General features: G+C 35.6%; 1 protein-coding gene across 7 annotated transcripts in view; it reads right to left on the bottom strand.

The window, feature by feature from the left end:
* Positions 1–14,481, bottom strand: part of Atp9b (ATPase phospholipid transporting 9B (putative)) — a 449,279-nt gene that overhangs the window by 165,291 nt on the left and 269,507 nt on the right. For all 7 annotated transcript variants that reach the window (XM_023700057.1, XM_023700058.1, XM_023700059.1 and 4 more), the window contains exon 13: positions 398–540. In XM_023700057.1, the coding sequence (XP_023555825.1) occupies positions 398–540 (143 nt within the window). The remainder of the gene's footprint in view (positions 1–397; positions 541–14,481) is intronic.

Below are 14,481 nucleotides of genomic sequence, written 5' to 3'. Positions count from 1 at the left end.
TTAGGAGAGTTTTACTGTTAAAGTACCAATTCATATATCTGACTATTCTTACAGCTCACAAGTATTTTTCTATACTAAGTAATGTTCATTTTTTGCTCTTAAGAAGCAACCAGATATATACTCTAAGAGCAGCTGGAAAAACCTGTAAAACTGTAGAAAATTTAGAGTAAAGAACTTACCATTTTGCTAGCTCTGAGAATACTGTACCTATTAAGTAAGGAAAAGTAAGTTTTATGAACAGATAAACCAAAGGTAGCAGCTGGAAAATTCTAAATATGAATTCAACATTCTGTTACTAACACCCACAAATAAATGCATTTACACAGCAGTGTGTGCACAACCAGGATTATTTATGATTTAATGTTATCTAGTGTCCTGAACAACAAACAGACTGTACCTGTTTTGTCTGTCAGTAAGTATACCAGGCGCCCCAATTCTTCTGGTATGGTGCTGGTTCGAACAACTGTACCAGGAATATTCTCATCTTTCATGATCATCCATCCATATGCTGCTTTGCCCATGTCCAAGTTTACACGCAAACTGCCAAGTAAAACCATCATAGTAAGCTATAAGAAAGCTGTAAGACAACAATAACATATGTGACTATGTTCATGCTCCTGGTTACATGTGAACATGTTTACACACATTCTTTAATTTTCAGGGAAGGAAATAAATAGTATTAGTTTCAGACTTTAAAATAAATGAATTTTGGATATTTAAATCAATTCTTTCACATCACAGGAAAGAGTACATGTATTTAAGTAAATCAAGTAGTGACTACAGCAAACTTGAATGTGCAAGAGATCTTCATCCACTTGTCTTACCATTATTAACTGAATGCCTTGTGTGTTCCAAGTACTAAATTGTAAAACACAAGAACAAGGTATGATAGGATCAGTACAAGGAAATGTGTTAATGTGCTTTAATTCTGCTTTTTTGTTTTTTGAATATTACACATTTTAAAGCTACAAACGGAAACTGCAATTTTATTTATTTTTATTTATTTTTGTATTTTTTTAGGGAAGGGTGTACAGGGTTCACTCCTCTACAGCCTCCCAAGAGCTGGAATTACAGACACATGCCACCATACCCAGTCTGAACTGCTGTCTCAGTGCACCCTGGGGATGGGTCAGGCACAGCAGGCCCAAGAAATGAACCCTGGCCTCTGTGCCTGCTTGCAGGCACTTTAATCCACTGAGCTATTTGGTGAAACTGCAATTTTAAAACATAATTATATACCATACGCAGAACAATTATGTCTGGAAGTATGAGATGGGGATAGCGCCGAAGGCCGCCTTCTAGGCTTTAACTAAAAAGTGACTATGTAATAAGATATACTAAAATTGCGCCAAGACACAACAGTTCTTCTTACTTAGCAAACAAGTAGGTTAAATTCTAATTTAACTCTATCAAGAAAACAACAGATAGGAGTGGATAGTGGGTAGCATGGAGTGGTATTAAGAGTCAACCAATTGTGACCCACCAAAATGGTAATTCATGTGTTTTGACCTATTAATAAACACACATTTGAAAAACAACCTTTATGAGTCAGCAAGTAAACAAAAATGCATAAGTTAAAGAACATTAGGGCCGGCCAGATAGCTCAGTGGACTAAGGTGCCTACTTAGGCAGGTGCAGGGACCTGGGCTCAATCCTCAGGATGCTGTGCCGGCCCTGCCCCCAGGGCACACTGAGAGGGCCATGGCAACTGAGACTGGGTGTGGTGATATATGCCCGTAATCCCAGCGCTTGGGTGGCTAAAAACAGGAGGATCGCTACAAGTCTGATCTGTGTAGTGAGACCCTGTATTAAATAAATAAATAAATAAATAAATAAATAAATTTGTGTATATATATATATATATCCAATTAAACAGTAATTTGATTCATCTATCAATGAAGTTCACATTATTAAATCATATGTACTATGCATACAAGTTGGAAGGAAAATCTGTAAGAAATAATTAACACAGCTTTCAAGCCAGTGCCTTATCATCTTTTGGCTACTTATAATTCCATCAGAATAGTGAAAAAAAATTAAGGACAAACAATAAATACAAAGTAAAGGTGATTCAATATGATGTTCTAGCAAGGACCAGTGGCCTTCTGGCATCCTAGACATAACTAGCTAGTCTAGGTCATATGATCTTCAACCCAGAGCCACTCTTACACATATGCAACCCATATCTTTCTGCCTCAGTGTCTACATTATGTCTGTGCTACAAGAAACTTCTCTTTCAGCTGTGAGAAGCTAAATTTTATACCTTGAATACAGTCCCACTATGCAAGAAAGGCACAAGAAACATGAGAGATGTAAGTGCCAAAGGCTGTGGTGTCACAAGATTGTTGAGTATGGGTTTAAAACAAAGAGAAGAAAAATGAAAATTTTCACACAGACTCTACTTTGATTAGTGCTTTGAAGAAGTCACAAGGAATCAGAAAAATAAAAGCCACAAATTTCTTGAATGAAATAAACACAACCAAGTGAGATGAACAAAGGCAGTTGAGGCATCAGTGAGTGAGCAGAGAGAGGAGGCATGGCAGGGGATCAAACACCGAGCTTTTCATAGCTCTGATCCTGTACCTCAAAGATCTGTACTTTGGAAAATTATTCCACTTTCTCTGTGTTGTGTTCATCTGTATTTTATTCATATTATTTTAGAAAATGTCAGTCTGCAAGTGCATATGACCTGCCATTGGGCTTGGGGTACTGGATACCAAAGAAGCAGCTCCAAGTTTCTTCTTCATGAGTAATTTACAGTTTAATAAGATAATTTCTGCTGTTGAAGAGTTGTAGGAATGCATTATTTTGTGGAATGCCATATTATACATAATGACCACCAGAGCATTTTAGATTGAACACATACACCCTTCAAAGATTGTACAAAGTTACTAGTAGAAAAGAGAGAGAGAGAGAGTATCCTTAGGGGTTATAGTAAGAACAATGACCACAAAACACAATTTCACAGTGTACCAGTGAAAATCATTCACTAACTAAAATATATGTTGCCTCAACTAATTTACAGGGAGTAGCCAGTTCACATGAACCATGACATATTATGTATCTGATCAAATACTCAGGAAATAACTTGGTTTTTAATGTTAAAAATTTCTACCATGCTCAAACTTCAAATACTAATTTGGCACAGTAATTATCATCACTGTACTGAATGTTTCAGAAATGCCCTATTTTATACAATTTCAAAACCCAAATTTCTACCTAATTGTGAAATAGAGACAAAAACAGATACCAATCTACTGTTTTGCTGAAAAACATTTTACATGGTAGTAGATAACAGATGTATTCTATTTTTATTTTTTATTTTTTTTCAATTTTATTTTACTTTGACGGAACCGGGGATTGAACTCAGGCCCCTGTGCTTGTCAGGAAAGCGCTTATTTCACTGAGCCATCTCCATGGCGCCTAATAGATGTATTTTAAATTTACTGTATTGCTGATTTAGCAACTATGAAACTATTATCAATGGACTTTTCTTAGGACAGTGAAAGTTACTTATATTTTAGATGGAGGCAATTATGATTTTTATCACTATATAATAAGAAACTTGAATAATAAAGTGTATTCAAGGATGCTACAAATAGGAACACATATTAATCTTTTTTGCTATAGTAAGAAAGAATAAGTTTTATAACCTAAGAATGCCTTATGATAGTTTTTGTTATCCAAACAACCTAATCCTACAACTACCAAAATACCTTCAGGAGCTAACTTAGATTGTGAATAAATCTGAAGTGCATTTTCCTAAAATAAGCATTATGATCTCCAGCCCCAAGCCCCAGGATCCTCCTATATATAAACTCTAATTTGTTACAATTACACCTCAGTACTTATCACTGCCAGGTGAGCTCAGTTCTCACATGATTCTCCTCAGGGAACAAATCTACCTGAAATAATTCGCATGCAAATTCTAATCTGACAAAAAAAAAATCATTTTAATAAGAAGTTTTATCAGAAGTATTTGACATTTTCCTACAAATATTAAGGCAGAAAGGACACAGAGGCCATTTACCTGAAAATTTGCTAATCATTTATATTCCTCATAATATACCATGGGTGGCAGCAGATAGTATGAAGACATCTCAGTGAGTGAATTGCCTAGTGTAACCATGTGGAAGACAAAGCTTGAATCTCAAGGATCAGATAAGGCCTCCTTGTGTACTTCGACTTCACATTCATACACACTGCTCTCTACAGAACATTTGACCTTAGATGGATCAAATGAACATGTGTAAAATATAACACATCCACTTCCTCTCCTTCCTGGTCAAACAAAATAAATACAAATTTATTCCTCCTCTATGAGAAGAAAATTTCCCAAGCTCAACTGTCATGATCTACCATTGTTCCAGGCAGACATCAGAAAATAGCCTAGGCTCCCTTTTTCTTTTACATCTACTTACATTCAAGTGGTCATGAACTCATGCCAACCTAAGCTCCTAAATTCTCCTACAGGTGCCTTCCATGCCCATGGGAGGGAAGCAAAAATAACAGATGTCTATAAGCTTGACAATAGGTATGATTTGTATTTACTCCTACTTAAGACATATGCTAGTCACCATGATCTAAGATTTGCTCTATTTAAGGGCTTCAAATTTGTTGTTATAGGAAGGTAATATTTTTTAGTTCTTTATAAATTCTAGATAGAAGACCTTTGTCTGAATGTTTATTAGTTAAGATTTTTTCCAAATTTGTGGGCTGGCTTTTCACTCTGTTGGTAATTTCTTTTGACGTGCAAAAACTTCTTAATAAGAGGAGGTCCCAGTTGTTAATTCTTTCAAGTATTACACATGCAGTTTGATTTTTGTTCATGAACTGTTTGCCTACCCCCATGTCTTCAAGAGTTCCTCCTACTTTCTCTTCCAGATTTAGTGTTTCTGTTTCAATGATTAAATCTTTAATCTATTTTGACTTTAGTTTAGTGCATGGTCATAGACCTGGGTCAAGTTTCAGTTTTTGGCATTTGTAGAGTATGGCAAAATATTAATGAGAAGCTAAGTAGGCAAAAGGGATGGGAGCAAGAACATACCTTAGGGAAAAAAGAGAACTAGAAGGCAGCCAGAACCCTTATTGTTGGCCACAGGTACAGGTAAATTACTGCCTCTGAATGATGGGCAATGGTTTCAGGATTAGTCAATTAATTCAAACACAGTGCAACAGTGAATGGTTCTTGAGAAAATAGGTGCATTTACAGAATTTCTTCCAAGCTACCTAAAAGCTAGCTGAAAGGAAATAATTATTTTTTATATAATTAAGTGAGTGGGTCTGAGGCCTGTAGTAACATATATAACCAGGTGAGTCTGGCCTAGCAGAGAATGAAATAATACTGAGAGAAAGACAGTATCCATAGATGGAGAACAAATGCCTAAGCATACAATGAGCCCCATGTTCTACCCATGCAAAATAAAAGTTGCTCTTGGACTTCTTAGTACCTGCATGATACACTGATAAATTGTGTTACTGTCTTATAATCAACTCACTTACAAGCTTCATCTATATATCTTTCATGAAAAAATAATCCTAACTAGGCTAGAAGGCAAATTAGTTAATATATAGGCATACTAATTTTTATATGCATTAAAAGTCAACACAGACTGATACAAGAAGATAAATACAACAAAAGCCATTGGTCAAAGGGTAAGAGGGAGTACAGGCATGTTCTTTATTATTTTATGTACAGCATTAGAGCTTGTGTGACACACTTTAAGATACCCAGTGGTAATCTGTGGATAGCATGAAACTGTGGCTACTACCAAACCTTATGTATGTTATGTCTTTTTCCTATACAAACATAATAAAGTTAATTTGTAAATTAGGCACAATACAATATTAACAATAACATTAGAATAGAACAATTATATCAACATATTATACTAAAAGTTACATGACTGTCTTTCAGAATATTGCATCATTTATTAGTTATGGAAAATTGTTGGTCATGGATAAATGAAACTGCAGCAAGTTAAACTGTAAGAGAGTACTGCTGAACAACTTTACTGCATTAAGAAAGGGGTGAGAAAACTAAAAGTAGCCAGGTTAAGAGGCCTGCCCTAGGATACAACAGAAGGCATTCAAACAAGAATGCAAACTCCTAAAATTCTAATCTAGGACCAGCCAGATAGCTCAGTGGACTAAAGCTCCTGCTAAGGCAAGCATAGAGACCAGGGTTTGATTTCTGGTGTGCCTTGATGGCCCCACCCCTGGGGTGCACTGGGATGGTGACTGAGACTGGACATGGTGGTATGTACCTATAATCTCAGCACTTGGGAGGCTGAAAACAGGAGGATCACTACAAATCCAATCTGTGTAGTGAGACTGTGTAGACCCTGATCTAAAAATACACAAATACACAAAAGTAAAATTCTAATCTATACCATGCAGAGTGGGAGAATTTAGCCTCTCAGACACTGATTGTGAAGCTTCTGGTGATCAAGTGTCTAAATTACAACCCAAAACCTATTTATGTATTGCCAAGTGCTAATGTTGCAATTAAATCTAAATAATGAGGTTTTAATTTAGAGAAAGCCAATCATACACTGAAGGAAAAAGATAATGTAGAGCTTTGAATGATATAAATAGCCCACTGGGGCACATGTGCCGTAGGTTCGCCACCACTACTAAACTATGCACTAAGTCTCATGAATCAATTATGGTAGTTTTGAACTGTTAAAACTTGTTATTTATAAAATAGCTTATAACTCAGAAAAAGTTCCAAGAATAGGACAGAGAAAGCTGATGTGCATGCGTACATCTATCAAAGCAGGGAACTGACTGGCCCAACATCTAAGCTCGTTTTACTTGGGCTTCACTAAACTGTTAGTTTTCTGGTTTCGGAAGAGTCACAAGTCATAACATCAATCATGTGAGGATATGCCCTCATGTGATTCCAAGGCTGTCACATCCTTTCAGCACTTTTCCATGGAAACAACTGATTTGTTCTCTGTCATGACAACGTTATAAATAAAGAGCACTGTATGAAGTAATCATAAAACATGGAATCCTTTGAAATTAAGATTTTACCTTCAGTATGATGCATAGCTATGGTTTGAGTTTGGATCTTCTCAAAATTTCATGCTGAATCTGGTCACGAACGGAACAGAATTAAGTGGTGGGGCCTTGAAAAGTGGGAGAATTTCTGGCACCCGTGAACCCGCGGGACCTCTGCAGACGAAACCCAGGCAAACCTCATGAGTGAGACCTTCTGCCACACCCTAAGGGTCCCTCCAACCCTCAAGAGCACACCTCACAAGGACACAAAAGGGGCACAACAAATTCACTTCCAAAGACTGTAGCAGGAAGGAGTTAAGCACAACAGCTAGATCCAGGCCAGGAACAACTGGATAAAATCAAACTTAATAGATCTGCACCTAAACTTCAGTAAGAGCTAAGGTTATAACAGCACCAAAGCTCCACACCGAAGGTCAGACATCAGTGCTATAATGAAATGACAAAGAGAAGGAGCAAAATGCAATCTTAGGCCATGAGCTCACCCAGAATAAGTGCAGAGGACACTAAGTCAGCTGAAATGTATGAATTAATAGCGCCTGAAGTAAAGAAACAACAGCAGAAAGGTATACAGGAACCCAAATCAGAATTAATCTCTTAAATAAAAAAAAGAAATCCCTGAATTACTAGTGTCAGAAGTAAAGAAACAACAGCAGAAAGATCGAGGAACTCTGGTCAGAATTAATCTCTGAAATGAAAAAAGAAATCTCTGACTTAATACCGTCTCAAGTAAAGAATCAAATGCAGAAATACATAGAGGAAATCAGATCAGAAATAATCTCTGAAGTAAAAGAATTGACAACTGCTTCTCAAGAAGACACTGAGAAAATAATAGAGGACATTAGAAAAGTGTAAAATTCCATGAATGAGCAATACAGGAAAGAAATAGATCGCATGAAGCAGAGTCAAAGAGATATAAAGGAACTTAAAATATCAATCACAAGCTTGCAAAACGGTTTGAGTGAAAGTGAAGATAGAGTTTAAGATTTTGAAGATGCTGTCACAGCTAGTGAAGTTAGAACAGATCTCTTAAAAACTACTAGGATTCAGGAAAAAATTCGCAACTTGGAAGATGATGCAAAGATGAACAACATGAAACTAATAAGCATCAAAGAGAAAGGAGTCAATACAAATGATATAAAAATAATATGGGCAGAAGTAATAGCAGAAAACTTCCCAAATATGAAGAAACGATCTGATATTCAGGTAACCAAAACATACAGAACTCAAAATAACATCAACCCAATTAAAAACACACCCAGACATATAATAGTCAAGATCCCAGAAATCCAGCACAAGAAAAATATACTGAAAGCTGCTAGAGAAAAGAAACAGATCACATTTAAAGGAAAACCCATCAGAATAATGACAGATTTCTCTTCACAAACCATGAAGGCAAGAAGAGCATGGAGCTGAGTACTTCAACTCCTCTATGAAAACAAATCTAGCCCAGACTACTTTACCCTGCAAAACTCTTTCATGTAGGAGTGACATACTTCCATGAGGAAGAACAATTTAAAAATTTCATGATGAAAAAGCCAACCCTACATAGATTACTAAAAGATGTTCTAGAAAGGGACCAAAATGATCAGAACTCCATGAATGAGAACAAAAGGAACCCACTAAATAGGGCAAACAAACACAGGAGAAAAAGAAGTAAAGGACAACAGATAAATAACATGTCAATCATAAATCAATACATCTCAATTATAACTATCCATGTAAATGGACTCAATTCACCAATAAAAAGAAATGGATTGCCACAGTGGATTAGGAAACACAATACAACAATATGCTGTATACAAGAAACACACTGAACTTAAAAGAAAAATTCATAGGCTGAAAGGTCAAATGATAGAAAACAATACTACATGCCCCAGCACCTCAGAAAAAAGCAGGGGTAGCAATCCTGTTCTCAGTCTCAACTTCAAACCGAGAATGATCAAAAGAAATAAAGGCCACTATACAATGGTTAGGGGAAAAATTTAAGAGGAAGAGCTAACTCTAAAAAATAAATATGTGCCAAACACGGGAGCACCCAACTATATAAGACAAACATTAATGTACATGAAAAAATCTAATATCTAATACTATGATCTTAACAGGAGACCTTAACATCTCCTTATCTCAAAAAGATAGGTCAATCACACAAAAAATTAGCAAAGAAGTAGCAGAACTGAACCTGAGCTTCGAACAAGTGGACTTAGGGGACATATACAGAGTGTTCCACCCAACAACAGCAATACACATTTTATTCAGCTGCACATGGGTCATTTTCTAAAACAGAACACATACTGGTCCATAGGTCATGCTTAAGAATATGTAAGAAAACAGAAATTATCCCATGCATCTTATCTGAACACAGTACAATGAAACTAGAAATAAATGAGACAAGAAAACAGAAAAACCACATAAATACATGGAAATTAAACAACACCCAACTCAGCAACAAATAGGTCACAGATGAAATTAAGAAATTCAACAAAATCTACAATTCAATGAAATTTCAAGCACAACTTATCGGAATTTGTGGGATGCAACGAAAGCAGTTCTCAAGAGTAAAATTCATAGCTGTGAACTCACATATTAGGAAAACAGAATGGGAACAAATAAACACTCTAATGATGCACATTCAACATCTAGCAAAGGAAGCGCAAACCAATCCCAGAGCCCAAAGACAGGAAGAAATCATAAAGATTAGAGCAGAAATTAATTCAACTGAAATGAAGAAAACAGTTCAAAGAATTAACAAATGAAAAACCTGGTTCCTTGAAAGATTAAATAAAATCAATAAGCACCTTGCTAACCACATCAAAAAGAGGAAAGAAAAAATTAAAATACAAGTAATAAGGAATGAAAAGGGTGTAAATACCACACCCAGGTGGAAATTCAGAAGGTTGTTAATAGCTATTTTAAGAACCTTTGCTCTCACACAGTAGAAGATACAGAAGAAATAGACACATTCCTAGAAAGGTACAAATTACCAAAACTGAATCAAGAAGATATAACAACTCTCAATAATGCAGTAACAGCCAATGAAATACTAAATGGAATAAAAAACCTACCAACAAAGAAAAGTCCAGGCCCTGATAGATTCACAGCTGAATTCTACAAGAAATTTATAAAAGATATAATCCCGAAACTCCTCAAACACTTCAATGAAACTGAAAAGGAAGCAGTCCTCCCAAAATCATTCCTGGAAGCAAGTATCATACTAATAATAAAACCAGGGAAAGACGCAAATAAAAAAAACAGAACTACAAGCCAATCTCCCTCCTGAACATAGATGCAAAAATCCTCAATAAAATTCTAGCAAATAGACTACAGCAAATCACCAAGAAGATTATATACCATGACCAGGTAGGATTCATTCCAGGGATGCAAGTATGGTTCAATATATGCAAATCTATAAATGTAATATATTATATCAATAGAGCCAAATCTGAAAGTAACATGATCATCTCAATTGATGTAGAAAAGGCTTTTGACAAAGTCCAACACTCATTCATATTCAAAGTCCTACAGAAAATTAGAATAGAAGGCTTCTACTTCAATCTGATAAAAAGCCATCTATGACAAAGCAATGACTAACATAATTTTAAGTGGGGAAAAACTGAAATCTTTTACTCTTAGATCTGGTACAAGACAAGGATGTCCTCTATCACCTCTTCTATTCAATATAGTTCTGCAGTTATTAGCTAGAGCCATTAGACAAGACAAAGAAAGAAAAGGAATAAGAATAGGTAAAGAAGAAGTTAAATTATCATTATTTGCAGATGACATGATACTTTACTTGGAAGACCCAAAAAACTCCAAGAAGCTACTAGAATTAATACAGAAGTTCAATAGCATAGCAGGAAACAAAGTCAATACCTAAAAGTCAATAGCATTGCTCTACACAAATAACAAGCACAGAGAGGGAAATTATAGAAACAATACTTTTTACAATAGCACCAAGGAAAATGAAATACCTTGGAATTCATCTAACTAAAGAAGTCAAAGATCTTTTCAAGGAAAATTACAATACTCTGATAAAAGAGATCGTATAGGATTTCAGAAAATGGGAAGGTATTCCCTGCTCCTGGATAGGAAGAACCAACATGTGAAGATAGCCATACTCCCAAAATTGTTGTACAGACTTAATGCAATCCCTATCAAACTACCACCAACATGCTTCACAGACCTAGAGAATTGGTTCCTAAGATTTATTTGGAGCCAGAAAAGACCTAGAATCGCAAAGACAATTTTGGGCAACAAAGACAAGGCAGAAGGCATTAAAATTCCTGACTTCACATTATACTACAAAGCTACTGTGATAAAATCAGCATGGTACTGGCAACAAAATAGTCCTGAGCATCAATTGAATACATTAGAAGATGCAGAGGTCTCTACAAACACAATCAGTCACCTGATTTTTGACAAAGGGGCCAAACACGCTTTCTGAAAGAAAGATAACTTCTTTAACAAATGGTACTGGAAAAACTGGCTCTCTGCATGACGATAAGTATAACTTGACCCAGGTCTACCATCATGCACTACGCTAAAGTCAAAATGGATTAAACATCTAAACATTAAAACAGAAACACTAAATCTCCTGGAAGAGAAAGTAGGAGCAACTCTTGAAGACATAGGGGTAGGCAAAGAGTTCATGAACAAAAGTCAAATCGCAGGGATAATCCTTGAAAGAATTAACAACTGGGACCAACTCTTATTCAGAAACTTTTGCATGTCAATTGAAATTACCAACAAAGTGAAAAGAAAATTCACAAATTTGGAAAAAATCTTGACTAATAAGCCCTCAGACAAAGGTCTGCTCTCCAGAATTTAGGAAGAACTAAAAAATACTGGCACCCCAAAATTTAAAGATCCACTCCAGAAATAGGCATCCGAGATGAACACACACTTTTCAGAGGACGAAATTAAAGAAGTGAATGAATATATGAAATAATGTTCCATATCACTAGCCATATGTGAAATGCAAATTAAAACAACACTCAGCTACCATCTCACCCCAGAATGAATGGCTATCATAAACAAATCAACTAAAAACAAATGTTGGAGAGGCTGTGGGGAGAAAGCAATCCTTCCACTGCTGGTGGGAATGCAGACTGGTGCAACCATTATGGAAATCAGTGTGGAGACTTCTTAAAAAAGTAGGACTGCAAATCCCATTCAAGTCAGCTATCCACCTAGTGGGAATATTCCCAGAGAAACTGAAAACATCATATCATAGTGATATATGTGCACCTATGTTTATAGCAGCACAATTTGTGATAGCCAAATCTTGGAAACAACCAAAATGCCTGTCACCTGAGGAATAGATGAAAAGGATTTGGTATTTTTATACAATGGAATTATTACTCAGCTACAAAGAATGATAAACTTGAAGCATTTATATTTACATGGATGCCACTTGAAGATATACTTGTAAGTGAAATAAACCAGACCCACATGTGTAAATATCATATTATCTCCCTAGTATAAGAACTCAAAAGAAGAAATACAAATAGAAAAGCATAACACAATTAAAAGGAAAGTGAGATCTTGAGGATTAGACAACAAGGAGAGGGCAAAGTGAAAAGCTGGGAAATACGACAAGGGCAAAGCCATACATTTATATGCACAAGATGGGTAAGGCAATGATCCTGAGAATCTTCAGCAGGTTTTCGAAACTAGCAGTTAATTGGTAGGATTCTCACCCTGACTAACTATATATGCTGATACCTGTGAACTAAGCAACTGCACTGAAGATAGCAATATGAAATAGAAGGGTTATGCTTGGAATGCCTGTCATTCTAGTGTTCTAAATACGTACTGCTTGTCATGACATAACGATTATTGTCATACTTTCTATAAGGTAAATGTCTGTTTAAAAAAATGGTAATAAATGAAAAAAAAAGACAATAAAAAAAGTCACAAGACTGTCCTGCTACAATGCTGTATATGGTTAGATTTCTAAATTTCTGTGTAAAAATATGCAATTGTTTATTCATATTTTTAAAATATTTTTTTCATTTTTTTCTCCATATTCTGTAGAGAGTTAAAGTTGAACATATCGATACTTGATGGAAAATACCTGTTCCATGTTATGCCTAAGATGTTTCATATTCAGATAGTGAGGGTAAACCCAACTGCATATGTTGTAGGGTAATAATAAACTTCTCTTCTGGAGGGTTAACAACTTAAGTTTGTAGACCAAAAATTAGAGAAAAAGAAGGGCTACAAGGACAGCCAACATTTTGGCCTTAGCCTTTCAAGATCAGTGAACACTCAGTACATAGGAGAATCTATAACGTAACATCATGTAATTCAGTTGTGTCCCAAATTTTCTGATCAAGGAGATTCTTGGGCCATAGAGCAACGTGATCGATGACATAGAGTGTGCCTAAGGAGAGTCACATGGAGAGAAAACATTCTCTCAGGCTTTCACAGAGAGCAAATTGGTCAAGCAATGGCTGTGAGTCATTCATATGGCTGACACTGACAAAGAATCTGCAAACTGTGGTACAACATTATAGGATAAATCCTGAGGTAGGACTTCACTGACATTATCAGACAGAAAAGACTCATTTCTTGTTATATAGGTCTTGCTTTATCTTAGTCTTAACAATCCAGCAGAGAAGTATAAAAACAAGGTACAAAAAGTAAAGACATATTAATATGCTGAGCTGTAAAAGGCTCAAGTCAACAATTTCTGACATTGCCAGTCCTACGGATAACCCAGTACTATTATGGACTACTGGACTATATTGGATTATTTTGCTGCATTCACACACCTACAATATTTAAATGGAAATGGAATACCCATCTCTAACAAAACTAAACAAAAAAAGGAGGATACAAAGCAAGGACCATTTTGTATCTTTATATACAAAATAGTTAGAATAGATATACAGCTACTTTCTCTTAATTCAATAAGAAGAAAGATTTGTACTAATAGTAATTGGACAGGATATCATGTCTGCATTTTGTACTATGAGTAACCACTAAGAAGAAAACAATATGGAAAGTATGAATTATTGAATCTGTCCTAGTAATCATTTTTGAAACTGTCTTATTGCTGTTTCTCAATAAAATTGATTTTTTAAAAAAGTGACTATTCCCTGAAGGAAGAATCCTCATGTATGAATGCTTAACAAAGGGCAGAACAGAGCTAATTAACATCCTTTTTGTTTGTACCTTTTTGTTTTCCACTGCATAAGAACACCGCATTTGTTTCCTCCAAAGGCTACATTAAGTGTTCTATCTTTAAAACAGAGAGGAGCCCTAAACAATGAACCTGCTTGCAAAGTGATCTTGGGCTTCAGTCTCTAGAACTGGGAGAAATAAATTTCTGTTCTGTATAAACTACCTGTTTTTTTGCATTTTGTTATAGCAGTATAAACAGATTAAGACAATGCTCAAGTTGTAGCAGTTATTGACAGTTTTATTTCCTTTTGCTGATAGACAGTAATTACA

Source organism: Octodon degus, unplaced genomic scaffold, assembly GCF_000260255.1.
Source record: "Octodon degus isolate 3935 unplaced genomic scaffold, OctDeg1.0 scaffold00120, whole genome shotgun sequence".
Taxonomy (NCBI): Eukaryota; Metazoa; Chordata; class Mammalia; order Rodentia; family Octodontidae; genus Octodon; species Octodon degus.
The sequence above is the reverse complement of the archived record's forward strand: the minus strand, read 5'-3'. Positions and strand labels throughout refer to the sequence as shown.